Genomic DNA, 27,681 nt, shown 5'->3' on the forward strand with positions numbered 1-27,681 from the left:
CCACAATCTAGCCTGTATAAATATTTACACAGTGAATACACTATCAGTAATGTGTGAGTGAAACATAATTTCTGAACACCACATATTTAGGTTGAAGTGGCATTTTCTTTGGCATGCATCGTCCTAGGGAATGACTTGCTGCAGAAAGAATTACAAGAAAAAGAAGGATTTATGTATTCTGATGTCCTTTATCTTCTTCACTCAAAAGATAAGGTAGGACCTTTACATACCTCAGTGTACTCATCTAGGGGAAATGGTTCCAAGAAAACACAATCACTTATGGTCAAGTATTCTCCATGGTAGCATCCAAACATATTATTTAAGAGATATACAAAATCTCTCTTTGTAGGTCATGAGTTTGTAGTGGTGAGATAATATAGTTCCAAATTTTTCATAGTTGCTGTATGTCTTCCTTGATCTGCAAATGTAATGCTTGGTGAAATCTCTGTCCTGAATCAAACCTTTCACTTAATTGCATGCCCTTTCAGTCTCCCATCATACCCAGAAAGCCCTGAGGCTTCAGAAATACTGCTTGGTAAAGAAAGCTTTCCTCAAGACAGCTAATAGGAGGCAATTATTTTTCTTTAAAAATTTCTCACAACAATGTCACATTTCTCTACTCGATAAAAATGAAATGCATTTTAATAGGCAGTAACTCAAACCCAGCAAATAACAAGTAATGAAGCAAATGAAAATTATTGGTGTTTCTCCTCTTCCTAGGAAATTTGCTTGAGAGCAGGTTATGCACTAACTCTTTTTGCCTTCAACAATCGCTTTCAACAGTACTTAATATTGGAAACTGGAATGATAACCTTATCTATTTTTGAGCCTTTTCTTCGATCCAAAATTGAAACGGAGCGGGCAATGGCAGCATTTCAGGTATACAGGGCCGAACATTTCATACTGGCAAATAAATACATCATCTCAGTGAACACTTCTTTATGGGAAATTCAGGAAAATGATTATTATTTGTAAAATTTAGCATGCTGCACATTAGTCCCTCTACCTCATGAAAAGCCCATTATTAGGACTTCGTTATTTATGTAAATTTTCTCATTACATCTGATGCCTGCAAGAATCCTGTGAGGCCCATTGGTAGGTATTTTAATCACATCATGTTTATAAAAACTATGTCAAGACAAAGATTGGGTTGAAATCAGGTCTAATTGCTGACTATTGGCTGATGGCATGGCTTCTTCCATCCACAGCAGGATTTAGGCTCCTCTGTGTCTTACTCTTCAGAACTTCTCTATCCCACAGCCTTGTGAAGGATTTCTCTTCAAATTCAAGGACAAATGCTGCAAGAACTGCAAAGAATAATGTGGCTATTGTGCTCATTGCTATGAACATGTGGGGGGAAGGACTTTAACTCTGTCTTTCCACCTATCACATCTCTTTTATTGGAGCCCACCAAGTGTTCCCTTTGCCCACTAAAATGCCTCTAAATCATACATGATTAAGAGAATATGAGTAACAAATATTAACCAATTCCATGTTTTTTGTTTTGTTTTCTTTTAGATTATCGTATTAGCTAAAGTCATTATAGACGCGGACCATATTACTTTGTCTGCAAGAGGTGTTACTATTTTAGTTGACAGTCTGTATTCAGCCCACATTCCTACTATTGTCCTGACAGGTAAGAAATAGCTAACAAGACCAAAAAATATTATAATGGCATCTACACATAGGAACATGGATTTGTGCCCAAGTCAGATCATAAAAATATTTTAGATTGGAATCTCAGCAATACTAAAATATGTCTAATTCCCTGTTGCATAATTTCAAATTATGCCACTTGAAAATACTTAACGTCTGCATGGAGCAGTGAGCATCAGCATATCCTCCATGGAGCAGTGGGTAGTCCACTGAACAGAAATGTAGTAACTCCCAGCACAGCCCTTTTTTCTTTCCAAATTATTATTTCCAATTTCTAATGATTTTCTGGATTGCAAAGTAAGAATTCAATTATGCACTACCAAGAAAAAAATTATGCTCTGATTTTCAGTAGTAGTGGCAGATTTGCACTGATATGCTTTGTGCTTCTTTTGAATGTATACATTCTGTTACTATTTAAGAGTTATTGAAACTTTTGTAGATTGATTTATTATATTATTTTATGCATGAGTGTTTTCCTGCAATTATGTATTACACTACCTGTGCACCCATTGCCTGAAGCTCAGAAGAGGGTGTTGGATCCACTAGGACTGGAGTTATAGATGGTTGTGAGCCATCATGTAGGCACTGGGAATTGAACCAAGGTCTTCTATAAGAACAACAGGTGTTCTTAACTGCTGAGACAGGTGGATGCCTTTAATTAGAGCTCACTGAAGGCAGAGACAGGTGGATCTCTGTGAGTTTGAGGCTAGTGTGGTCTACACAGTGAGTTCTAGGATAGCCAGGGTTATGTAGAGAAACCCTGTCTCAAACAAACAAACAACAAAAAGAAATGCAACACAGCAAAGAAAAATGGTTCACTAGTTCTCTTGACACAATGCTATCTGTGTAAGTATCCACTTCAAGCTTACCCATATTTGTAATAATGGGTGATAAATAATATTTAACTAAACTACCACTCACAGCTACATAAACGGTTTCAGAATGGTGGTTTGTGGATTCTAGCAAAATAAATAAAAAAACAAATATATGGTTAACTTAGCCAGATGCTGTATTAGAGAACCATGTTTTGGAGTCTGTCTGCTTAGAGAGGAAGACCCGTCAGTGAAAACTCTTCAACATTAGGTAGGAGAAAGGGTCTTGGAAAGAAATAGTGGTTTTAGATTTGATTCATGATCTCTTTGCTACAAGAGATGCCATATTATATTTGCTTTCAAGTATTACTTTTCTTAATATGAAAGAAATGTGTATTGTGTACAGACATAAATTCAGGGAAAACACTTACACACATAAAATGAATATATTTTATAAAAGCTTAACAACCAAAAAACAGTGGATATATTTCTGAAGTTTGGAAAACATAAAGCTTCCAACTTTAAAAACGTCATTCTTACATATACAGACCTGTGTAAGTTTTAGTACATGTGACAGAAATTCCATCTACTATATGAACGATTATTCCACACTTACCTGTGCATGTTTTTTTTTCTTGCTTCTTCATTTAACAGAGATGTTTTGTAGCTCAAGCTTTTAAAAATATCATGCACAAGCGAAAAAGCAACATATCTGTTATCAGCTGTAGATAGTATAAGAGATTTTCTTTGTTTTAATTCTAGGTAACTTAATAGCTAGTCTGGCTCATTCTAGACCTGGTATTCCAGACGCTTTTATGACACTAGGGACAATCCAGCGGTTATGCTACCACCTGTACTCAGGAAGAGAAGAGGTAAAAACAAAAAGCTAATTGTAAAAGTTAATATGCTATGAACAATCAAATTTGCTTCTCTCACACAAAGGGTTACTTTTTCTTTGGGATAGTACATAATTCATAATAACTCAAAAATAGATGAGCTTTCCAGTATTATATGTCATATCTGACGCTGACAATTCTGATTTCCCATGAAAATTATACATTTTAAAATGTATTCTCTTATATATTACATCCCAACCACAATGTCCCCTCCCATCTCTCCTCTGAGTCCCTTACCCATCTACTCTTCTTCTATCTCCCCCCCCCAGAAAAGGGCATCCCTCCCAGGGATATCAACTGAACATAGCGTATCAAGATATAATAAGACTAGGCACCTCCACTCATATTAAAGCTGGACAGTGTTGTTTTCCTTCACTGTTGTCATCCCAGAAAAAGAGCTTTCGCCTACCCATCTCAAACAAAACTCCAACCGGATGTCCTCTCTTCTACTGCCTACTACTGCCTCTTTGTTCTCTTGACTCCCTCTTAACCTCTATGGTTATTTCCTCTCAAATGGTGGCTTGCTCTGCCTCTTGAGCTAAGCTGATTTTTATTTAAGCCTTTTTACAATATTCAAGCAAAAAGCTCTTAGATTAAAGGTGTGTACTAAGGTTGAGACACACTGCAGGGTTTTCCAGCAAATTATGCAACATTGGGGTCTACAGTGTGACCAAATACTCTGCAACAGGATGAGGCAACCCAGTAGGAGGAAAAGGGTCCCAAAGGCAGGCAACAGAGTCAGAGACAGCCCCCATTCTCACTGTTATGAGTTCCACAAGAAAACCAAGCTACAACTGTAACATATGAGCAGAGGGATTAGGTCAGTCCCATGTAGGCTTCCTGATTGTTGGTTCAATCTCTGTGGAGCCCCCATGCACCCAGGTTAGTTGATTCTGTGGGTTTTCTTGTGATGTCCTTGACACCTCTCCAACAACCCTTCCTCTTCCTTCTTCTGCAGGATTCCTTGAGCTCTGCCTATCTGCTTGGCTGTGGGCCTGCATCTGCTCTCATAAGTTTCTGGATGGAGGCTCTCTGATGGCAATTATGCTAGACTCCTATCTATGAGTATAGCAGAGTATCGTTAGGAATCATTTATTTGAACTCTGACATCTAAACAGAATTTTACAAAAGCAGCATACAACAACAGTAATTAAAATTTCTGAAACTATGGAGAGATGATTAAGAGCATGTACTGCTCTTGCAGAGGATCCCAGTCTGGCTCCCAGCACCCACACCAAATAACCCACAATTGCCTATAATGCCAGTTCCTAAGCACCCAATGTCCTTTTCTGGTCTCCATGGGAGTGGACACACACACACACACACACACACACACACACACACACACACACACACACCTACCTTTTAAAAACTTGCAGAAGTCAGCATGGAAAAGGGAAACTGGTGATTAATATTGCTGGTAAGTAGGTGGAAAGCCTCTGAGCAAAGCTGTATGTATACTTGCATACATGCTTCCTGCTCAGTCTCCTCATACCAGGCAGTAGGGAAAGAATAAGCCACACTTTCATATCATTCTTAAGATGCTTAAAAATGTTTAAATTCAATAACTTCAAATTAATCTCTGAACTAAAATACAAGACTGTGAAATGAATTGTTTTAATTCTAAAATCAAGCTTCAATCTACAAAACTGTTGGGGTCCTGCCCCGGCTGGGTTCAAGTCCTGAGGCGGGGTGAGGGCATCTGTGCAAAGAGATGTGTGAGCACTAGATGAGTTTCACACAAATGGCAGCCCCAAGCAACTCAAGCCATCTTTATGCATATCTAAAACAGCATGTCTTCCAAACTTTTAAATCAAAACAACTTTTACACGAAAACAACACTCAGCATTTTGCTAGCTTGTCTAAATATCCAGCCAGGCACATCCTGTCCTTACAAAGCAGAAAGGTGATAGAGGTAGGCATACAGTCTTAAGAACAACAATGTCATTCAAATCTTAAAGCATATTTACAGAAATAAGGGTGAATTTCCATAAGCTGCTTGCATACAGTTAAATTGTTTGTTAAACTATTCCCTTGTCCTACATGCCTAAAAAAGCTTCCTAAAGCCTCTTTATACAGGGTGAACTTTGATAAGACACTCTTTCCATAATGCCACACCATTCTTAATGTTTCTTGACAGAATGTTCCCTGTGCTGCTTATATGTGCCCATTAACTTTCACTGCCTCTGGTCCTGTCAGCATTGAATCAGAGAGGTCCCCAGCATCTGGAGTGACAGCTGGTGTTTCCAGATAAGAAACATGAGAAGCATCGGTTCCCAAAGAATTTTTAGGGGAAAATATTTGAGGAAAAAAGGGGGGGGGCTTCTGGGGAAGGTTATATCTGTCCCAAGTGTGACTGACAAAAGAAACCAAAACCTCCAAGAGAATCATCAACATTATTAGAGAGAAGAGAGTGTGCCAGTCATGTGGTCACAGCAGGAGTCTGTGCTGTCCTAAGGTACACTGGTCCTAGCTAAGCAAGAGACGGTCTCCACCAGCTTTTGTCTTGAAGAGACTGTGGGACAAGCACCTCATGTCATAGTCATAGTTTATGCTAGTAATCTCAGCACTCAGGAGGCTGAGACAGGAGAATTCTCCTACCTCAAAGCCAGTCTGGGTCACACAGGCACTTAGAATGTGTCCTATCAAAGAATGAGATGCAAATGTATGAAGGGTACCGTATTATAAGAAAAAAGTATAAGATGGATGTATGAAGGAGCCATAACAGATGACATTTTAAATAATGATTGTGTCTATGTAGGTTTGTGCATGTGAATTCCAGTGCCTGTGGAGGCCAGAGGAGGGTGTTAGATTCCCTGGACTTGGAGTTCCAGGTGGTTGCCTGGGGTTGCCCTAGGACCTGAACTCAGATTCAACAGACACTTTCTTGAGAAGTAGCTAGTTAGAGCTCTGGGCTAGATAATTTTTATTAGTTTTCTTGAGAATACCATACCAAGTGTTTCTATCATATTCACCTCTTCTCCTCTCCAATTATTCCTTTATCCATTTCCACTCCCCTACCCACACAACTTTGAGTCTTTTTTTAAAGCTCATCAAGACCAATTTGTGGTGCTCAAGATCCTGAATGTATGGTCTTCCACTGGAGTGTGGTTGACTTACCAGTGGCTATGCGCTTTGGAGAAAGCTGTCTCCCGGTACCCCAATAGCAATAGCTCCATGGGTCTGGGTAGGACTCTGTGTTCAACTCCCATTTGTATGCTGGGATTTGGTCTGGGTTGGGCTTGCACAGATTTTGTGTATGCTATTAAAACTATTCTATGTTTATATGTAGAGCTGCCTTGCTATGTGCAGAAGGTACTGTTTCTTGTAGTGAATTCCATCACTTCTGTAATTATTCCTGAGCCTTCAGAGCCCATTGCTTAAGAAGTTTGTTCTTAAAAAGTTGTGATAAACCTATTTTGAAAGAGAAATTCTATATATGCCACCTACATAATGCATTCAACCCATACATTTATTAAAATTTTAAGATAAATGCTGAGTTCAAAAAAATGTATGTAAATATATTTAGCTCTGGTAAATTGTGCCATTTAAAATGGTCAAAATAGCAAATTTTATGTCAGTTGTTTTATCATAATAAAATATTAGGAAAACATGTCAAAAGTTTCTTCCTATTTCAGGTCCGCACAGCATGTTCCTGTGCCCTTGGCTACCTGTCTTACAATGCACATGCTTTTCGGATCCTGCTATCGGAGTGCAGGAACAAACCTAACCAATTCCTACGTATAACAAACAACATCAGCAGAGATGCCAAGATCAACCCCGCCTTCCTAAAGGAGTTCCAAATGCAGCAAAGTGTGGGACTTCCATCCTTAAGGTATTGTACCTTTATAAGAAATGACAGTAGTGAGGTTATTAGCACATGTAAAATGCCCCTTGGCATGCCTTTATATGTTGGTATGAACTTAGCCTTGAATGTTCATTGACAAGCATTTTTTTATTGGCTTTTGAATGCCAAGTGTTTTCTGTTTTTGGTTTACCTTTGCATCAAAATACATAGCAGCTTAAAGAACTATGTATCTTTCCCCACTTTAAATGCATTATTCCACCAAGGAAAAACAGTAAAATTCACTTTATTTCAGCCTGGAATCAACTGGAGCTATGTAAAAGTTGGTTGATTTATCCTTCTGTAAGTAAGCACATCTAGGCCCAAGAAAGATCCTATTTGTTAGAAATTGTTTCTGAAAAGTGCACTACAAAATAGAAGGTTCTGATTCAAAGTTAGGTTGAAAACGAGGAAGGAATAGTTTCCTTCAGAAAAACAACCCCAGAATTCCTGAAGACTGTCAGTCTGATATTTTTATTTGCTTTTGTGGTTTGGGTTTTTTGTTTGTTTGTTTGTTTCCTTCTTTTTCAAAGTAGTTCAGGGAGAGGTAAAGTCTCAGCTGAGTTTCAGAGCCCTGTACCCCCTGGGAGGTTCACTAGTGAGCAGCTAGCTAGCTACACTGCTATGAAGTCAAAATAGAAGGTGTTACCTAGTGGCTGGGAGAGCCAGATGTGAAGCTTGGTTGGTACTGAATTCTCTGAGGTTTCTTCCAGAAACAGAAAAACAAAACAAAACAAAAACAAACAAGCTCTTCCCATCAATTTATCAAAATAAATAAATAAATAAAAATGCACTAGTGGCTAGGTTTGGTGGCACTTGCTTGCAATCCTGGCACTGAGGAAGAAACAAGGTGGCCCGGGGGGCTCCCAGCACTTATGGAAGTGTTCTGGTACAAGAGCTATGAGAAGCAGCAGCCTGGTCTGCCATGAAGCTCAACAAAGCCCTCAGCAACAGTGAAGCTCAGGTGAGCATATCACTTCTCAAGCTGAACCCTAGCAACATCCCTGTTCCTGGAGGCCACTCCTGAAGAGTGACAAACCAGTCCTGTTGCTGCACAGGGGAGGGAGAAATGCTCAGGAAGCAGATGATGGAGAGGTGGATGAAAAGAGGCCATCCAGAACTTCAGGAGCAATGGCTTTCTGATAGGCTTCTGTGGGGGTGAAGCACCCATAGTCAGTCAAACAACCACTGGATCCTCCAGTTTGGAAGTGTGGAGCTTTCTGTGAATGTTGAGCCTACAGAAATGAGAGGCTGCAACAGAACACTGCACTCGCAAAGAGCATCCCCTAAACTACCTTCTTGTGTATAGGGGTCATGAAATACATATTTGTTCTGACATAGTCAAAATTCCCCAAAAGATAAACCAAGTAGATGTTCAAAAATTGCCAGTCTATGTGGATGGATGTGCTTTAAACTCAAGCATGAAGAGGCATAGGTGGCCTATAGCCATGTAGTAAGTAGTCACTGTCCTTTAGTTCATCAGGAGGCAGCACACCTTACCAACTGCCTTTCCAGCATCTCTCCCAGAACTAATCCTTGAACTCCTCCATATTCTCCATGTCATGATGGGCCCCAAGGAAAATGCCAGTACCACACCTCGTCCTCTTCCTGGGAAGATGGACACATTTGTTATATTTATGGTTACCTACTTATTTTGCTCTTCCAGCAGAGATTCTAATGTAGCCAGACGTATCGGTTTCTCTGTTAGTGTCAGGGTCCCATTGCCCTGTTGTCACCACTGATTTTTATTGAGAGGACACTTAGCTAGTACTTTAATACTCTCCACCTTCAGCTGAGAGAAAAATTGAGGTTAGAGGGCTACCAATGATAGAAGATACACCAAAATTTGTAGACATAATCTCTAACCTAATCAAGGTGAGGGCTACCAATGATAGACCATACACCAAAATTTGTAGACATAATCTCTAACCTAATCAAGGTGAGGACACACCCCTCCTCCCAAGTCAGTCATCCTCCCCAGTCACAGGGCACCCTCCTCTCTATTTGTTTTGGATATAGTGCTTTGCTATGTTGTTCAGTTCCAATCCCACCCCCCACCCCACCCCCATCCTCTATCTCTTCAGTAGCTGGGACTAGAGAGGCATAATTATTTCCAGTTCAAAACTTATTTTTAATCCCAATTTAGTAACAGAACTGTGGTTTTGTTCAAGACAACCACATTTTAGTGGTTCTGGGTAGACAAGATTATTTCAATTTTAGAAGTTTTGGGGTGACTGATGAAGTCTATGCACGACTCAGGAATCTATTCTTTATTAACCGAGAGATATATTTGAAGAGATCTGAACTAATCAATCAGGAAAGCCAAAACAATCTTTACTGCCAATGGATTTCCTACACTTTTGACCCAAGGCTAAGTAAGCGTCTTGGAAGGAAACAAGGCTAAAATGACACTGTGGCTGAACTTTTAGTGCCGGTCAAGCTTTTTCCCAGATGATCTTGTCTCAATGTTATAGTTCCATTATAACCTACGTCTTTAAAATAGGGAGTGGAAAGTCTCACTGTAGACTATATTCTCTGCTTCCATAGACAAAGCTGAATTATGCGTCTTCCCAAGTAGGAAAACACTCATGTAAGAGCTACTCAAGATATATTATTATTCTGATACAAAATAGGGATAACACTCAAAAGTAAACTATGGTTATATAAATCAATTTTAAGTATAGAAAAAGATAAGCCTATTTCAAGAATGCTTTGAAAACTGAAAATCCAAAATAAATTACATAAATTAATATAAAACATAATCTGAACTTTAATTCTAATAATTTGTTAATTTCATAAATTTAATTTAGTACACATGATATGCACTTTGTACGTTGCCACAACTCAGTGGGAAATGAAAAACGTGCTCCTATTCGATTTTGTTTTCTTCAAAGTCCAGTTTGAGTCCCTTTTTTCCATCACTTGAAATATAATATTCTACTTTAGGTATATTTAATGTTTGAAATGAGTAAAAACGTGATCAAATGTAGGTAGCTGCAGGTAGCATGCATGTAGTTTTATACATGTATGACAGAGGCCATTAGGCCTCTGAACATGGTAGCTAGAATCTTTCTTTAGTCATGGTTTTCTGGGTATACTATGTCTTCATTTATATTTTTTTCTTTTAGCCTGGAAAAGAATGGAGGACCATCTGTAACTCCTGTCTTTAAAAAAGGTAATTAATTTTTCTTTTATTTCTTTAATGCCTGCTAGGCCCAGCAGTCTGTAATTCTGCCTTAGGCTTTCTTTTGCTATGATAAAACAAACACCATGACCAAAGGCAACTTAGGAAGAAAGGTTATATGTCATCTTGCATCTTGCAGCCTGTCATCCAGGGAAATCAGGGCAGAAACTCAAGGCAGGAACTGATGCAGAGGCCATGGACAAGAGACAATTTCTGGCTTATTCAAATTTTCTTTCTTACATACCCCAGGACCACCTAGCCTGGAGGAGGGTTAGCATCAGCCACATTGGGCAGAACTCTCCCACATAAATGAAGAAAATGCCTACAGGTTTTCCTACAGGCCAGTGTTATAGAAGCATTTTCTCAGTTATGTATAGCTTTGTCTCAAGATAAGAAAACAATCAACACACCCTATCTTTAAAAACCCAAAATGTGGAGACAACCATGCAGGAAGCATCTGATTTGTAATTCAACACACAGAAGACACTTTCCCTGTATAAGCCTAAATTAGTCATTCAAGGTCTCCCCTAACATCAGGTACTAAAGATTTCTTGGGCAGGATGGAGGAGTGGGTAAGAACACTTGCCAATAAGCCTAATGACCTGAGTTTGCTCCTCAGAACCTAGATGGTAGAACTCCATGCCAGTGGAGATGCAGTTACAGGTGGTTGTGCTCCATGTGATGTGTGTATCAGGGACAGAGCATGGGGGTCTGCAATAGCACTGCATGCTATTAACAGATGAGCCACCTACCCAAGACCTCGTTAGGTATTTAACAGGGAATAAACACGAATGACTTACTTTCATACACATGATTAAATATCCAAGCTTAGAAAGGGCTAATGACAGAGTATGCTATTCTACAACAAACATCTATGACATAACCAGTCAGAAAGAGAGCAGGAAATAAACAGGAATGCAGGACTGGAGAATGGCCCAGTAGGTAAGAACAAATGTTACTCCTCTAGCTCAACAGCCACCTGTATCGCCAGCTCCCAGGAATGTGACACCCTCTTCTGGCCTCAGTGGGCACCCAACCACATTGCATACATTCATGCACACATACATGCATGTGTGCTCACACATACACACAAAATAAAATTTCTTTTAAAAGAGAAAAGAAACATTTGTTCAGGAGTATCTGCAGAAAACTGGTATACATTTTAGTTAAGCAAAGAAAATAAGACATTAATTATATTTTACTTAAGGCCCTTGACTTTAGAGGCATTAAACTGTTGCCTCTTACTTCCAGGAAAAGAGCACCGAAGAAAAGCAAGACCTAAAATCCAACCAAGAGATTCTCTGACTTTAATACCTCCTGTAACTAACTTCATGGGGCTCTTCAGAACAACAAAAAAGGACAACGTTTCCCATAACATTTTCTCTTTTTCATCTGGAATGTCATCAGATATCATAAATGTATCAAGACCAAGAATAGTGTGTTTGAACAAGCTTGGGAAACGTGAGCAGAAGGCCAACCCAGAGCTCTCAGACAGCTAATAATTAAAGAAAATTTTGAACATGAAATGATTCTTGAGTGGTCTTTCAGGGGATGGAGTCTGTGTTGTTTGAATGGAAGTTCTTTATTTTAATAGTGAACAGCTTTCTCCAGTGTTTCACATGGAATTAATATCAGATAAGAGTTACTGATTCAAAAAGTAAGTAGAATTTCTATATATAATGCCTGCACTCATACCTAGGATTTATCGACTGTCATGAGTTTATACATACACACACACACACACACACATTTATGTGTGTATGTATGTACATATGTATATCTATATGTCTCAAGAGTTACATTTTTGAGTTGGTATGCTGATACTTATTAACAACACTTAAGCTGAAGTATTAACAAAGTATGAAGTTTATGAAGTCTGAAATGTATAACATCTGAATACTCAGGGTAACATCTGCAATCACTACCCATCAGGTACATGAGGAACTGTGATTAAATGTGTGGCCATGGGCAATGATGACACATGCCTTTAGTTCCAGCACTTGGGGGGCAGAGGCAAGTGGATCTCTGTGAGTTTGAGGGCAGCCTGGTCTACAAGAGCTAGTTCCAGAACAGCCTCCAAAGCCACAGAGAAACCCTGTCTCTAAAAACAAAACGACAAACAAACAAAAATGTGCCACCACTAGAGTTGCCCCATTATCAACAGAAAGTACCTATACTCTGCATCTGGAAAGGACATTCTTGTGGCTGAAAACTATATGAGGTCTTTGCTCAAAAGTTCCATATTAAGGGGCGCACATTTTGGTGTTGGTCCTTTAGTACAGCAGTAGCCACATGATAAATGCAAGCAAGACTTCACTTGGTTCTTTCTCTTCTCTATCCCCTTTCTCTACTCACTCTGCCTCCACCTACTCTGAAGGCCTTTCTGGAATTCACTGTGTACCTGGGCTACAGTAAGCATTGGCCATATGTATTAACAAATAATTACTATAATAATGGTCATGACGATAGCCACCTACACGTAAGGCTTTTACAGAGCCCATCTGTGTTCTTAATCACTGCAAACTAAAGTATTCTTAAATATTTAAATTCTAAGCTTCATCAACTGCCCTGAGTTGCTACTTTCTGATGGTTTATAATATAGGAAATGCAGAGGAAAATGTATGTTTAATATTAGAAAAACGTGACTCAGCCGGGTGGTGGTGCACACCTTTGATCCCAGGACTCAGGAGGCAGAGGCAAGCGGATCTCTGTTTGAAGCCAGCCTGGACTACAGAGTGAGTTCTAGGACAGCCAGAGCTAAATGGAGTTACCCTGTCTTGAAAAAGCAAAAAAATTAAAAACAAACAAACAAAAATAAAATTGAATCAAATGACAAGACACTGTCATTTTCTTGGTGTCATTAGGGTCAGTCCTGAAGTTAGTAAGTTTCTAAACATGAGGGAGCTCCAGGTGAGCTCAAGATATTTTTTATACAACCACAAGTTCTTCCTGAGAAACTTAGCTTAACCAGACTATCCTACCATCCTGAAAACTCACAGTATTTCTTCTAAAGAATCACTGTCAACTCTTTAAAAAAAATATATTTATTTTGTTGAAAAAATTTAATAGTCTAATCATGGTTTCCCCTCTCTCCCAGATTTTCCTGCCCACCTAACTGCACAACCTTTCCTTTCTCTTTAGAAAACAAATAGGCAAATGACAACAAAAACTCCAAATAAACCAGAATTTAAAAAAAAAAAAAAAACACACACACACAAGACACACACACAACCCCTTAAAAATGCAAAATTGGAACCTCAGCATACAAGCAAAATACCAGTAAAACAAACAAATAACCAAACAAAACAAAATGAGACAAGAAGTCCACAAAAATGCCATTGAGTTTATTTTGTGTTGACCACCTAATGCTGGGCATGGGGCCTATCCTCAAGTGTGGTTAATATACCCAGTTGATGCCATTTAAGAAAACTAATTTTTCCTTTGCAAGTGGGTTATTAGTTGGAGACAGTTTCTTGGTTAGGGATGTGAGTTCATGTTCATTTCCCCTCTCAGCACTGGGGCCCTATCTGGCTTTATCCTATGGAGGCACTGTGCATGCTGCCACATGCATCATGCCTGTCATGTCTGGAGTCCTCCATCCCCTCCGCTCTTACAGTCTCTCTGCCGCCTCTCTGGCACAGCTCCCCGAACCTTAAAGGGCAAAGGGCGTATATCCTCAACTCTTCAAGATTAATTCTTATTACTCTATTGCTTTCTTTTTAAAAGTCATATACAAGGAAAGCCTCAAGGACATACTGAGCTTTACTAGGCCTGCTGGAACATAACTGTAATCAAGGACATGAGATGTTCATGAAAGAGGTTTGCTAAGAGTTCAAGGCCAATGTGTGCTGTATTGAGTCCTAGACATGCCTGGGCCACAGAGTCACAGAGTGAGACTGTCTGTCTCAAAAAAAAAAAAAAAAAAAAAAAAAAACCCATCTGGTTTCAGTGACCCACCTCCCCCTCTTAGCTTCACTGTAAGGAAAATTTGGCATGTGTTGATCAATAGAGTTCAGTTTCAGTATTGCTCCCCGATTCCAACCTTCTTTCCCTTCTTGCCTTTCCACTAGTCACATCCAAGTACTCAAAGGGTTAAAGACATGGCTGCTGTCCCAGGGTTCATCCCATGTCTTTAGCCATGCTTTCCCCTTATTTGTATCATGAAATAATTTTAACACACAGGCATGATTATAGCACCCGGAACAACTTTTAACATTTTCAAAACATAGATTATAAATATATTCAAAATATAAAGTTTGGTAAATTTTCCTCTATAATTTATATGTACTTATAGTAGTGGTCATAACTCATAATCAATGCACAAAATGCAAATCCAAATGCAAAATGTGAATTCCTGAACTAGTTGTTGCTTTTACCTGTTAGTTCTTTACCAAGCCTGTCATACAAAAGCAATCTAACAACAAAGAATAAAAAGTTATCTTAAGTAATGGCTACTTCTAGATGCTCCATTCCTAGGAGAAAATAGGTAATCATAAGTTGAACAAAAGAATTACTCATGGAACTTTCTAAGAAGCTTGCTTAAAATAGATAGGACTAAGATAAGGAACATTTCCATTCTAGTCAGGAATGGTGGCAAATGCCTACAATTCTACTCTTAAAATTATAAAGCAAGTTACCGGAAAAAAAAAAAGGGTTTCTATGCTAAATTTTTATCTTTACCTTCTCTAACTTTTCAGTAAAACATGTCACCAATATTAGAAAGTTCATAAAATTAACAACTTGGTCTAGAAATGGAGCATAATATAAACAGTTAGTGGAAAAATCAGTGGACATAGTAACATTGGTCCTTTAAAAAATTAATTTTATTATCATTTTCAAAAATGTTCTGTGTATGAGTGTTTTTTTCATTTATGTTTGTGTTCCTCACGTATGCTTGGTGCCCTGGGAGGTCAGAAAAGGATGTTGGTCCACTGGAACTGGGGTTATGCACACTTGTGAGCTGCAAGAAGAAGAAGTACTCTTAAGCACTGAGACACTTCCACAGCCCCAGTAAGAATGGACCCCCAACCCCAAACAGTGTGTAGTTATTTAGACAAAAAACCAAAAACAAACAAACAAAAAAAACAACCTGACAAATTGACAGTATCAGCAATACCAAGTTTCTGAGACTATTAGCCAAAACAAACCTTTTTCATCTTATTTTCATCTAATAAATACAAGTTTAAAAATAATGGGTGTGAAAGTATCTGGCTCAGTTAGACAAAAATGGAAAGGCATATAGCCTTCTTCTGAGAATGACACTAAAATCTTACTTAACTAGTAATTCGGTTGGTCAAGTTTTGTCATAACTCAGGGGTCTGTGACTAGATGCAGCTGAGACCTGGTCTAACTTTAAAACTGCTCTCATTAAAGAAGTCAGTCCACTGTAGTAGCAGTCAAAAACTAACTTCTACTCTCCTGAGAAGAGGAGAAACAACTTAGGGTCCATGATATGGGACCAGGAATCAAAAGAACCACTAAGTTTCTCCAAAGGTTACATTTTTCCCACCTGCCAACATCAGTAAACCCTTTATCCTTTGATTTCACCGGGTTTTGATAATAACAAAGCCATTCTCTTATGTAAACATATAACATGCAGTTATTATCTTTTAGAAGAAAAGATGTAAGAAAGGGAATTTTAAAAGAGCTGTGGACAGGGGAGATAACTCAGTAGGTAATGTAACTGCCTTGCAAGCCTGGTTCCAAGTTCAATCCCCAGAAAGTATGTAGAACAGCCAGGCATAGCAGTGTAAACATGTAACCCCAGTGTTGGGGTTGGGGGATAGAGGCCTGCTGAGGCTTCCTGGGCAGTCTCCTCTTGTCTAATTGGTGAAGCTCCAAAACAAGAAGCCTGGTCTCAAAGGAGGTTGACAGCATTCCTGAGTGTTAACACCTGAATTATGAATGACTCCTGCTACCATGCACACCCACGTGCACCCCCCCACACATACATGTGGAATAAAAGCCTTGAAGCCTAATGAACATACTTATATAACTTGATACCCAAAACTTAAAACTTAATTATATTGTTGGAAATATTACCTGTAGAGACCTTTAAAAATCATGAATCAAGTTGTATTTTTAACTGTGGTACTTTTATGGCAGCATCTGAGACTTCTTTGGATATGTCTACTCCAAGGGGACATCTGCATGAAAATCAGAGGCCACAGTACATTATACTTGCTTCACAACCTATCAAAACTTCTACACGTTATCAGCTTGGAGTCTGGACAAAGGGGTAAGTAATGTAGAATCTACATAGGTGATGATGACTCATATACAAACCAGGACAATTAACAGCACTGCATCCCTCATAATTTTGAGGTATGTTTGCAATTTTGACTGCTCCAAAGTACTGTAAATTAGTAAATTTAAAACAAAATGAAGGCTGGGGATATATAGTTCAGTGGTTCAGTGGTAGAGTGTCTGGTTAAGCACAGGCAAAACCTTCAACTCCACATAGTTTATAGTTTATCAAACAAACAACAAAAAAAGCAAATGGAAAAGTAACCCTTAAAAAGAACCATAAAAAGCAACAAAAGATGCCATAGTTTATAAAAATGGAAATAGCATTTTAACACATAAAGTCAAGCCTACATTTGTTTATGTTTGCAGTTCCCTAGGTCTCCATGACTTCTCAGAGTTCACAAGTTGATCTGTCCTTGCCTTGTTCTAGACTGAAGAGCTCTTCACTTCTTATCCCTTTTTATCTATTCTTCCTCAGTAAGTAAAGTAAAAACCTTTTCAATGCTTTTCTAGGATACTGCCCAAGGTAAGATTTTGACCTGACCCCAGCTGGATAAAAACCATCCTCGACACTGCCACACACTGCCACAAGGGAGCACAACTGGACCAGCCAGTATCATCTGATGAGCAACCAGCCATATCAATGATTCTTGCTGACACTACCCTAAACTCTAGCCATCCACAATCGACATCAACAATTTGCACAAGCACAACTCTCTGGCGCTGAGAAGTTCAAAGTATCAGAAGAAATAATTTATATCGGGTTATGAAACATAGTCATCCTAAATTATTCCCTGACTAACTTGAACAAAACTTGATAGCAAATTTTAAAAACTGCTCTTAGAACTATGGTTTGAGAGAGGACACAGGGCCTACAGATGTCTTCTGGTTTATTCCTATAGGAGCACAATTTTCATATTTTTGAATGTTAGCTTCATGTTTAAGTTTGCTAATACACTAACTGTCCTTAGATGGGGCTACACAAGATGGCTCCTTTTTTTTGTTATTAAAATATTGTATGTGTATGTGTGCGTGTGCCTAGGCGCATGTATGTATACCATATGCATTCAGGAGCCCATGGAGGTCAGGGTGTTGGATCCCCTAGACCTACAGTTAGGGTAGCTCTTGGCTCTGTGTGGGTACTGGAAACAGAACCCAGGTCCTCTGTAATAACAGTTAGCACTCCTAACTTCCAAGCCACCTCTCCAGCCCTGAATGTGTTCATTTCTGTAAGAAATAAGACAACGTATCACCTTCATTCATGGCCTATAGAAATAGGCCATAGTTCCTATATGGCTTGCTCAAATTTTTGTAATTTGATTTTGTAGCAGAAATACTTATCAAGGATTTCTCAACTATATTCATGATAACCAGTGATTTTTCCTTGAAGTACCAACTAGAATGTCACAAAAACTTCATATATAAAAAACATACTCTAGACTTTCTCTTTTATAATGTAATCAGTATAAACATGATAGATGGTACTACGTACTTTGGTTCATATCGGATGTCTTTTACATCATGTAAAATGCCCAAGCCAGCACGTAATCTTTCAATCCCATTCCTGAATAACAGAAAAAAACAAAAACAAAACAAAAAAATCACTGAAACAAAAATCAACAGCCTCAAGATCTAAAGGAAGGAAAGTTATGGTAAGATGTTAATGACTATTTATACAATTACAACTAAATCACATATTATCTTGTGGATTACCATGCAATCATAATGCCATTATCAGTGCACAGTCTTGGAGGAGGACACAAAAAAGTACATTGTGTTGCATTTGCTACAATTTCCAGAGCTCTTCGGATATACAAGTTACTTGCAACACCTCCAGATACAACCTAAAGAATTGGAAAGATAAGGATTAACAGTTATCATGTATGGATATGAACCAAGCTGTTACTAAACTTGGGGAAAACTGTCCAACAAGAAACTATTTGGGGTTAAGTAATGAGTGATATATTTGCATAGTAAAAATCTGGAGATACTAATCACAAGTTTAAGCCAGCATGTATTTATTGCTAGCACTTTAAATATTTTCTTAGTACCAGAAAATTGTCTCTGCAACATTTGCAATCACAATACACCATTATTTTTAAGTCCTGCAAGTTGTCAAATTTAGACATTTCCTCAAGTTTATAATATTCGGTGATTTAAGACCTATTAAATAGGAAGATTATCACGCATTATAAGCACATTTAAAGGGATTTCACTAAAAGATGGAGGATAGCAGCCTACTTTCCTAAAAATAGTAACTACAATGTTATTATGGTTTCTTTATTGTAAACCCTCTTAAAGTTCAAAGAGAAAATGTAGCCTGAGATTTTCTTTTTCTACACAGGCTGTAGATATGTTCCATAAAGATGTTTTCTCTACCTTGATAATGGCTATACATCACTTTTATTCTGCATTATTTTACATTGTCCAGCATAAGACACAAGGACCTACTCATCCTAAATACAACTAGATTCCTGAGGGGTAAACAACATGCTGGAAAGTGTACCATTACTAGCAGGTGAAATGGCAAAGCTTACTAATACTGCGTTAGCTGGAGATAACAAATTTTTCTGCTTGCAGAACAGAATAGCACGATGTGTTCTTTTCGCAAGGTGGCACGCTGTTGTATGCTGCACCACAGCAGCAATGTCTGCAGCTGAAGACAGGATTTGCCCCTTCTCAACACCTTCTTCTTTCTCCTTGTGCTTTATTAGCTTATCGATAACATGCTGAAGTCCCGTAAAAGAAAAATCGCAATTCTTAGCATTCTGCATGGGAGGATTGATAGTAAAATGGAATCTATTTCCTTGTTTGGCCAAATGTTCTATAGCCTTCCCACCACTCATCGTAGAACATTCTGGATGTTTGATTAAAGAAAGTCTTCTTGCCACCTATTAAAAACAAACATTCAATTTGATCAAACATTAAATACAGAAAAGATTACCCACTATGACCAAGTTAGCTTTATCCAGGGATAAAGGGATGGTTCAAAATATGTGAATCACTACAAGTAATAAGTGACATTAAAAAACATATTCTTAAATGAATAATAGGCTACACACTTAGAAATCTTAATATATATATTATTGAATTTAAATATATACATATTGAATTTAAAAGTTACTTTAAAAACCCTAAATGAATACAGAGACTATGGCTAATGTCAGGGAATCTGGCAAGTCTTCTCTTGAACAACCTCACCTGCAGTATTCAAGCACTGCCTCCCTAGTTTATCTCTCTTATCCTGGGGCTGGAAAATAGAAGTTAGGGATGGTTATTTAATGAACTTTGAAAATACGAATCTGACTCATTCTTTCCTTCTATCATTTCAGCTGTTTTGTACATGGGGATGTTAGCAATTGTGCAGTGGGTTCTGACTTCCTTGTTAATCTTTACTTTTCCCTCCCAGGATCTCACTAGGTAGCCCCAGCTGGCCAGGAACTCCCTGTGTAGACCAAGCAGACCTTGAACTCAGTGATCCATCTGCCTCTACCTCCCAAGTGCTGGGATTAAAGGTGTGTGCCACAATGCCCTGCTCCTAATCTCTGTATATCATTACATTTTTGCAGCATGCCACAGTGCTGCAAAGTATTTGAGCTTTTATATATAGATGTAAAATTCTTACAATTTTATTAAATGGCTAAAAGTTAAAAAATTGAGATGGACATAGTGGTAACCCATACCTGTAATCCCAGCAAATGGAAGGCTAAAGCAGATCATTATTAGTTTTGACTTCATCATGGGTTACAGAAAAGTTATTACAAATCTTCATTTTTTATTTTTATTTTTTGTTTGTTTTTTGTTTTGTTTTTCTCTATGTAGTCTTGGCTGTCCTGGAGCTCATTATGTAGACCAGGCTGGCCTTAAACTAACAAGAGATCCATTTGACTCTGCCTCTAAACTGCTAGGTTTAAAAGTGTGCACCACCATGCCAAGCCACAACTCTTTGATTTTTGAACCTTGCTGCATAGCCCAAGATTGCCCCAAACTCATTAAATAGCCAAGGTTGGCCTTGATTTTTATCTACCCTGATACCTCTACCGATTTGCAGTAGTTTTTAAAGTTTTTCAGTCTAATGAGACATTGCTCAGAATTACCTAGATGAGCAGTTTGCATATTGCTGTTTAACTGCAAGAACCAACAGAAGTTACTTGTGAGACACAGTACCTTGTCAAGCATGTCACCTGGTGCTATGTCCAAAGACTTCCCAAGAAGAAGAAAATCTGACACACCTCGGACTAAGGCCAACAGACAGTGACCTCCAGAAATCAAAAGAACTAAAAAAGGAAACTCTACTTTATTGGTCAGCCTAATAGTAAGTGCATGTGCCTCCATATGATGAATAGGAATGAATGGCTTTTTAAACTGATTTACTAGTTGTAAGCTAAATGACAAGCCTACGCCCAAGCTCAGAGCCAGTCCTGGTTTGATGGTAGTTGCAATTGCTGAGAGGTCACATGGAGAGATGCTGCTGGCAGAAAGAGTTTCTTCTACTATTCGTTGAATATTTTCTCTGTGAAGCTGTTGAGCTACTGGAGGAACAATTCCACCTGTTCTGAAAAACAAAACAAAAAGACAGTCTTTTAAAAAATTAGGAAAGAAGGAAAACCCATATCACCTGAGGGCATCCTTGTAAATGAACCATTTTAATGGTATGTATGTTAACACTGTGTGCTTTATAATGCAAGCCTGATAAGAGTTCAATATTGTTGCTGACTTTTCATGCTGTGTTCAAAACACCTATGGTTTATTTCTGTTGAATGAGGTCACCACAATCTCATAAAGCATTCCAAAAAGCTTATGAACAAAAGAAGGGCAGGCTAAAACTGTATTTAGCTCTAATTAATCTCCTCAAGGAGAGAATTTTAGAAATCAATGCAAGAGTTATTTGTCTAAAATAACTTATATTAAACTGGATACAAGAACATGAGAGGCCTAGGCATCAAAGATGACTCCTATTTGCCAGGAATGACTGGGAGAAAAAAAATATGAACAGTGAGAAATATGAAGACAGTTTTGTGAAGGTGAGTTTATTTTTAAACAGACTGCACTTGCGGTCAGACCAGGACAGGAGATAGCTTGCAGTCCTAAAATAAAGTTTAGGAATCTAGCTCGGGGTTAACAGTGGAGATCTCCAGTCTGTGTGGGACAGTGAACGATCACTCCAAACACTGAGTTAAGAATTAGCAGGAAGGGTTAAGAATGCAGCTCCAGGCTAAAGCGCCTGTCTGATATACTCAGGGCCTCACATTCAGTCTCCAGTATATGAAAAACAATGGACAGAATATGGCTAGCAATAGATATAGTAACCTATAATAGGTTTACAGTCTGGGAAGCAATTCACAGGTCTGTAAAACTCACCTCTGGTCTCATGACATAATTTTAAAATACTTGACATTACAAGACCATGTGAGATGGTTTTTATACACAGAAATGAAAATCTCCACAATGTTCCATGAATATTTAGTTATACTATCTATATAATTTATATATTATATATTTTATACATATACAAAATATATTTTTAATATGAATGAAGATGTAAGGAAATCAACAAGTGCACTTTATAATACAATTTTAAACTTATTTAAATATACTTATTTGCTATTCCTATTCTCTATCAGTGCTCTTAGAATCATTTGAGTTTCAAGGCTGATTTGTAAAAAGTCTAACATTTAGTATCATTTTTTAGATTACATTTTTTATTTATGGAGGGGAACTAGTGCATGTGCAGGAGGTCAGAATACAGCCTTCAGGGGCCTTTTCTAATGAACTGTCTTACTGTCCTGTCAACATTCATTTTGACCTTTGTCTCTACACTTAATGTTTAGTTCAGTAACACTCATGCTGACACCACCAAATTCAAAGCCTCTCTACTATTTTAGCTCAGTCTTCTGATTCTTACAGACCACTGCAGATTGCGATGCCAGAAATCACTAGGAAGCAATCTGTTGTTGACTGTTACTTTCCAACTCAAAATATTTACTTGATTGAAATCTGAGAGTTTGAATTCAAGTCCTTTCCTCCTACTTTCCTTGTGTCTTATATACATTCCATGACTTCTTTGATACTTTGACACTTTCTAGAAGTTATGCTAAACAACACAAATAATGAGTAAAACTATGACCTTATCCTCAATTAATTAATCACCACACCATTTCCTAGTCATATTTTAACTTGTAATAGAGAATGCAAATGACTGACGAATGAAGAACAGTGACACAGAGATAAGGAAAGATTTAAATTTGGAGTCTAGGCAAGAGACAACAGAGGATTAAATTAAGTTACCGAGGACAGAAAGAACTCTCTCAGGCTGTATTTGAAGGTTATGCTTACTACCACTGGATAACTGATTTGGATGCAAAAGGGTGGGGAAGTGAAGGAGGTCAGGAAGAAGGGGATATGCTAGCAAGCAGTGCTTTTATTATCATACTCTCCACATTACTTTGTAGACCTGTTCACTATCTGTCTTGGGCGTAACAGAAGTGTTGTTAGTAATGGATAAATTTTACTGAGCCTTTTATACTTGTCAAAATCTGCAGCAGGTGCTCTAAAAGAATTTACATTTATTTATATTTAATGTAATGTCATCATGATAGACATGATGATTTATAGACAAGAAAGCTAAAAATCTGTATGATCTCAATGCACAGTGATACACCAGAATATAAAAACTATACTTCACCCTAAGGCAGGCAAGCATAGAAGACAGTTTAGTACCTTGAGTAGCTACTTGGTTTTGGATTATGCACACACCCTCCCTTGTAATATGCATTTGGCAGCCTAATTACTTTATCTGTACCCACTATGAACACACACCCCTCTCCAAATGATGCACTTAGCAACCTCTCCCTCCCCAACCTGCATGGGACTACATGTACTCCTGTCTCTGAACAATGGTAGACATTTCCCTCGCCATGTAACAATAAAATTTAGACAGCTCTTTTTTTTAATTATTATTAAAATGTATTCCCAACATCCCAGAAGAAAAATAAAAACGCTGACCCATCTTGAACTAGTTTGGATGCAATATGCAGAAAGTCAAAACTGTGTCCTCTAATAACCTTTTAAACGACTCTTCTATTTATTATGTATGCCTATGCATAGTTGGGCATGCATGGTATTAAAACAGATGCATATGGATGGTGACATACACAACAGAAGAGAATATTATCTAATCTATCAAACAAAATAAAGAAGCATCCAAATTCTGTCTCTGAGTAAACAATCCCTCTTTAGAACTCCATGAAAGTAGTCCTGAGCAAGAGTCGGGGCCTGAGTACTCTTAATCACTCATGTGACCTGCTGCCAGTCTTGACAGTATATCCATTTACAACCAGCACCATCATTCTGGCTCTTTTGTGAATCTGTGTGATCCCTTTTCAATTCTTTGGGATAGAGGACAAGAACCTGGAAATGACCAACCCTGACCCCAAGAGTGGTAGCAAATCCATTTGATGAGCAAAGATCATATATCATATTAGGACTCACAGTGTCCCAGGTATTGCCTGTCAATGGTAGAGTTTTTAATCCATGCTAAATTGAGCTGTACAGATGATATCACATACTTGACTAGCATTCCACTCAAGTAGCCTCTACTGTGGCTAAACATTGTTGGTTCACTTGGACAGCAATATTCTTCCCATCTCTACCAAGGACCTGTGAGGAGTTATTCTGCTGGCAGGGCACTAGGAGTAGCACAGTAGCCAATCTAGACAGACTTCACTACCAGAGCTTAGGGTTGATTGGAGGAAAAGTTACGAATAGCAAACAAATGTATAAATTATAAATAGGATTAGAAAGAATATCTGCAGGATCAGTGATACACAGTGAACCTAATTTAGCTGATGCACTCAGAGTAGGCAAGTTCAGTACATTAAAAAAAAAAAAAGGAAATCAAGATATTAACTCTGTGCTGCCATACACTGGTAGCTCTCTGTAGGTCTGTGTGCATCATATATGACTAAGAGCTTCCAGTTCGTTTCCCATAGTGTGCATTTGAGGCTTTATTTTCTCCATAAATTATCCCCAGTGCACTAAGACTGCTGCTATTTTTGTTTATTGATATGAAAAAGAAATCAGAGCAATAAAAAAACTTGCCTACTATTAGTGACATCAGACATTTTTCATTCTTCAAACACTGGAAACTGATAACTTAAAGGTATATTCCAATGTTTTTTGAATTAGCCACTAATTAAAAAAAAAATCTAGAAAGTACATTTAAAATGTGGGCTTTCACTTTCTTTTGAGAAATCTGATACTTCAGTCTTACATTCTTGAGTGTCAGCTGGTTAAAGCTGGGTATAGTTTGTACTTTATCTCTAGTCTTGTGGTCCCACTGCAAACAGCTGAGTTTATAAACTTATACTTCCATACAACAATGTTCTGTTCCATACAACAAGGACAGATGGGAATCATATGTGTAAATGTAAACATTTTTTCCCTCCAAAACATCAGGTAATGATTTCCTGGGACTGGTGTGGAGACCACAAATCAAACATGCAGGAAAAAGAGGCACACTGAGAGAAAAGTCATTGAAAGTAAGTGTTGGGAATGACCTTGTTTCTTTTTGTCATCAGGACTTGCCGAAGATGAGACCCTACCGTGGACTGTGGAGGGCCTTAAAAGCCAGGAGCCAGTATGAGATATTTCTACAGCAGGTTTTTTTTTTGCCTGTTAGTTTAGAGACAAAGTCTGACTAAGTGGTACTGGCCGGCTGGGAACTCACATCCACCTGCCTCTGCTGCATAAGTGTTGGCATTAAAGGCCTATACCACAAGACATACAGAATGGTACTTAATGGTTTCACACAATAGAATAAGAACTTAACTATTACTAAAATTTGTCTTTTACACAGAATCAATGCAAAAGAATGGTTTCAGTTTTCTTTTCCAAAAACAAACAAACAAAACAAAAAACAAACCAAGAAAAAAAGACAAGAAAACCAGGAATGACTAAAATAGTTTCCACTTACTTTAAATGAACTTCAGTCTGGGAATGTATTGCTTCTCCCAACACATGTCCAGCTTCATCCACCACAGCAGCTGCTGTATCATCACAGCTGGTTTCAATTCCCAGTACCAGTTTATGAGGACAAAGTGTGCCATGGCAAACACTAAATCTTCTTAAAAATCCATAAACATTACTCTTTGGTGATCTGGAAAAAATTCCTGCTGTCTTACTTAATATTAGCATACTTACTACTCTACAAATAATTCCTGGAAAAGAATTACAGAAACATTATTCGGAACTGTCATTTGCAATTAATTCATTTACTTAAAATAATTATACTCATTTTTAAGTATGCAGTCTTACAAAATTATAAAAACGTTAGTAAAAGTTATCAAAATCTTATAAAGGTCTTACACATCACTGAATATAAAATTAAATTTTACAAAAGTGAGAAACATACAAAATCACTAATATTCCAAGTTTAGCATCCCTAAAGTGAAAAATCTAAACCATTTACTCACCTGACTTGCTAATGGAAACATAAGGAATACTAAAAATATTACATAAAATTGCCTTAGCTATATTTATAAGGTGCAAATAAAACATGAATTTCACATTTAGCCTTGGGTCTCGTCCTCAGATAGGTCATGTATATCCCAAAACTTAAAAAAAAAAAAAATTGAAATTGGAACACTTTCGTTTCAGGCATTTTGGGTAAACAATGCTCATCTTGAACTTTATACAACAGCTAATGCTACAGTGCAATGGTTGTGTGAATAGCCCTATTTAAAACGAACTTAAAATTTTAAAAATTAACAGCAAATAGAGCATAAAGAATACACCCCACCCCCAGTTTCCTCGGCCTCCTCTCCAAAATAGTGTACAGCACATGGTTCAGTTTATTAAAATATACGCCCACCATTCAATATTTAATTTTGTAGTTTGGAAACAAGTCCTCCCATAAAGCTCATTCTAAAAGAAACATGTCTCGGCTAAAACAACTGCAGACACTTTTGTCCAGTGTTTGGAATCACATCTCCATTTTTTTTTGGAGTTCTAAATCCTTCTCCCCACCTTACCCCACCACTAAAAATAAACACCCTAACATTTGCATATTGCGAAGCGTGTATGGAATGAGCAAAACTGGGGTCAGAAACAAAAGCGAGCTTGTGAACTGGGAAAGCGGACCTGCAGGGACCCGGACGGAGTGAACTATTCGCAGATTCATGAGCTCCCACAGCCACTCCGGACGAAATAGATTCCCTCTATTTGGGCAACACAGCTGGAAGCAGCTGGCTCGGAAGCGGTGGAGCCCCTCTGGGCGGGGAGCTGGAGAGGAGCTCCGACTAAGACCTGCTTTTGAAAGCCTGAGAGGTGAGATCTTGGCATTATGGTCCACCTTAGGAAACTGCGGCCATCCTCTCGGCGCCCCGGCGCCTGGGAGTGACGTCACCGGGCAGCGCCACCACTCTGGGGCCCGGGGCCTTTCCCATGGCTCCAGAGCCGCTTAGTAAAGAAAGGCTCAAGGACCTCTTGAGACTTGCAGCTTGCTCTGGGGTTCCTCCCAGGTTTGTGAGCACCAAGGGTTTCTACTGGGTCACACTGATATGAAGAGGAGTCTGAATTCAGTTCTGAATGCACTACGCTACGTTTTAGGGGAGGGTCCCGTCTTAGGTTAGCTTTGCTGACACCATGAGCAAAAGGATAGGGTACGTACATCCTCACCCTACTTTTAGGAAAATGCCATCAGACTTACAGGTGGTGACCTGAGAAACCTTTCACTTTCATAGGGAAAGGACATTTTCATCAGAAATCAGAACACCAGCAAAAATAGCGTTGAGTTCCCAGAGACTGGAAGTATTTCTGTCTGTACAGCCTAAACATTCACTCCCATTTGTGACTGGCTCATTCTGTTATCACAAAGTCAGTCAAATAAGTTGTAAACATTAAAAAAGGAAAAATACTGTGATGCATTCTAAAAGTCCCAGATTACTGTGTACTCAGCCATCTGTGAGGTATGTATTAATTCTTGCATCTTATTTTGTTTTTACTGGCTTGGTTTGTGAACCTAATGAATTTGAATGGATGTAT

The 27,681-nt window shown here is 38.3% G+C and overlaps 2 protein-coding genes across 3 annotated transcripts in view; one reads left to right on the plus strand and one right to left on the minus strand.

Annotated features, from left to right (window-relative positions):
- Ankar (ankyrin and armadillo repeat containing) overlaps window positions 1-11,891 on the plus strand; it is a 48,576-nt gene extending 36,685 nt beyond the window's left edge. The window contains exons 17-23 of the mRNA XM_051190165.1: window positions 91-213; window positions 721-879; window positions 1,519-1,636; window positions 3,231-3,340; window positions 7,003-7,199; window positions 10,337-10,383; window positions 11,644-11,891. Of these exons, the coding sequence (XP_051046122.1) occupies window positions 91-213; window positions 721-879; window positions 1,519-1,636; window positions 3,231-3,340; window positions 7,003-7,199; window positions 10,337-10,383; window positions 11,644-11,891 (1,002 nt within the window). The remainder of the gene's footprint in view (window positions 1-90; window positions 214-720; window positions 880-1,518; window positions 1,637-3,230; window positions 3,341-7,002; window positions 7,200-10,336; window positions 10,384-11,643) is intronic.
- Osgepl1 (O-sialoglycoprotein endopeptidase like 1) lies at window positions 1-26,939 on the minus strand. 2 transcript variants are annotated; one of them, XM_051190120.1, is made up of 8 exons: window positions 26,779-26,939; window positions 25,613-25,856; window positions 20,806-21,193; window positions 19,176-19,529; window positions 18,352-18,482; window positions 18,131-18,202; window positions 16,435-16,538; window positions 1-138 (listed from the first exon to the last, which is right to left on the minus strand). In XM_051190120.1, exons 1-7 carry the CDS (start codon window positions 26,816-26,818, stop codon window positions 16,454-16,456), a joined length of 1,314 nt encoding a protein of 437 aa, XP_051046077.1. In that variant the 5' UTR covers window positions 26,819-26,939; the 3' UTR covers window positions 1-138; window positions 16,435-16,453. The 2 variants fall into 2 exon arrangements, with proteins under 2 accessions (XP_051046077.1, XP_051046078.1); XM_051190121.1 differs by lacking the exon at window positions 1-138 and adding an exon at window positions 15,198-15,352.
- Window positions 26,940-27,681: the final 742 nt, after the last annotated feature.

This window comes from Phodopus roborovskii, unplaced genomic scaffold, assembly GCF_943737965.1.
Source record: "Phodopus roborovskii unplaced genomic scaffold, PHOROB, whole genome shotgun sequence".
In the NCBI taxonomy this organism is placed as follows: Eukaryota; Metazoa; Chordata; class Mammalia; order Rodentia; family Cricetidae; genus Phodopus; species Phodopus roborovskii.

Bases quoted from the DNA above. Each gene is read 5' to 3' on its own strand.
- Osgepl1 (XM_051190120.1), bottom strand. From the start codon at position 26,818: ATGAATCTGCGAATAGTTCACTCCGTCCGGGTCCCTGCAG. The intron at 19,530-20,805 runs GTACTGTGTCTC...TGTTTTTAATAG, and splicing joins CAGGTGACATGCTTGACAAG to GTGGCAAGAAGACTTTCTTT. The intron at 18,483-19,175 runs GTAAGCTTTGCC...CCAATTCTTTAG, and splicing joins CTCCAGCTAACGCAGTATTA to GTTGTATCTGGAGGTGTTGC.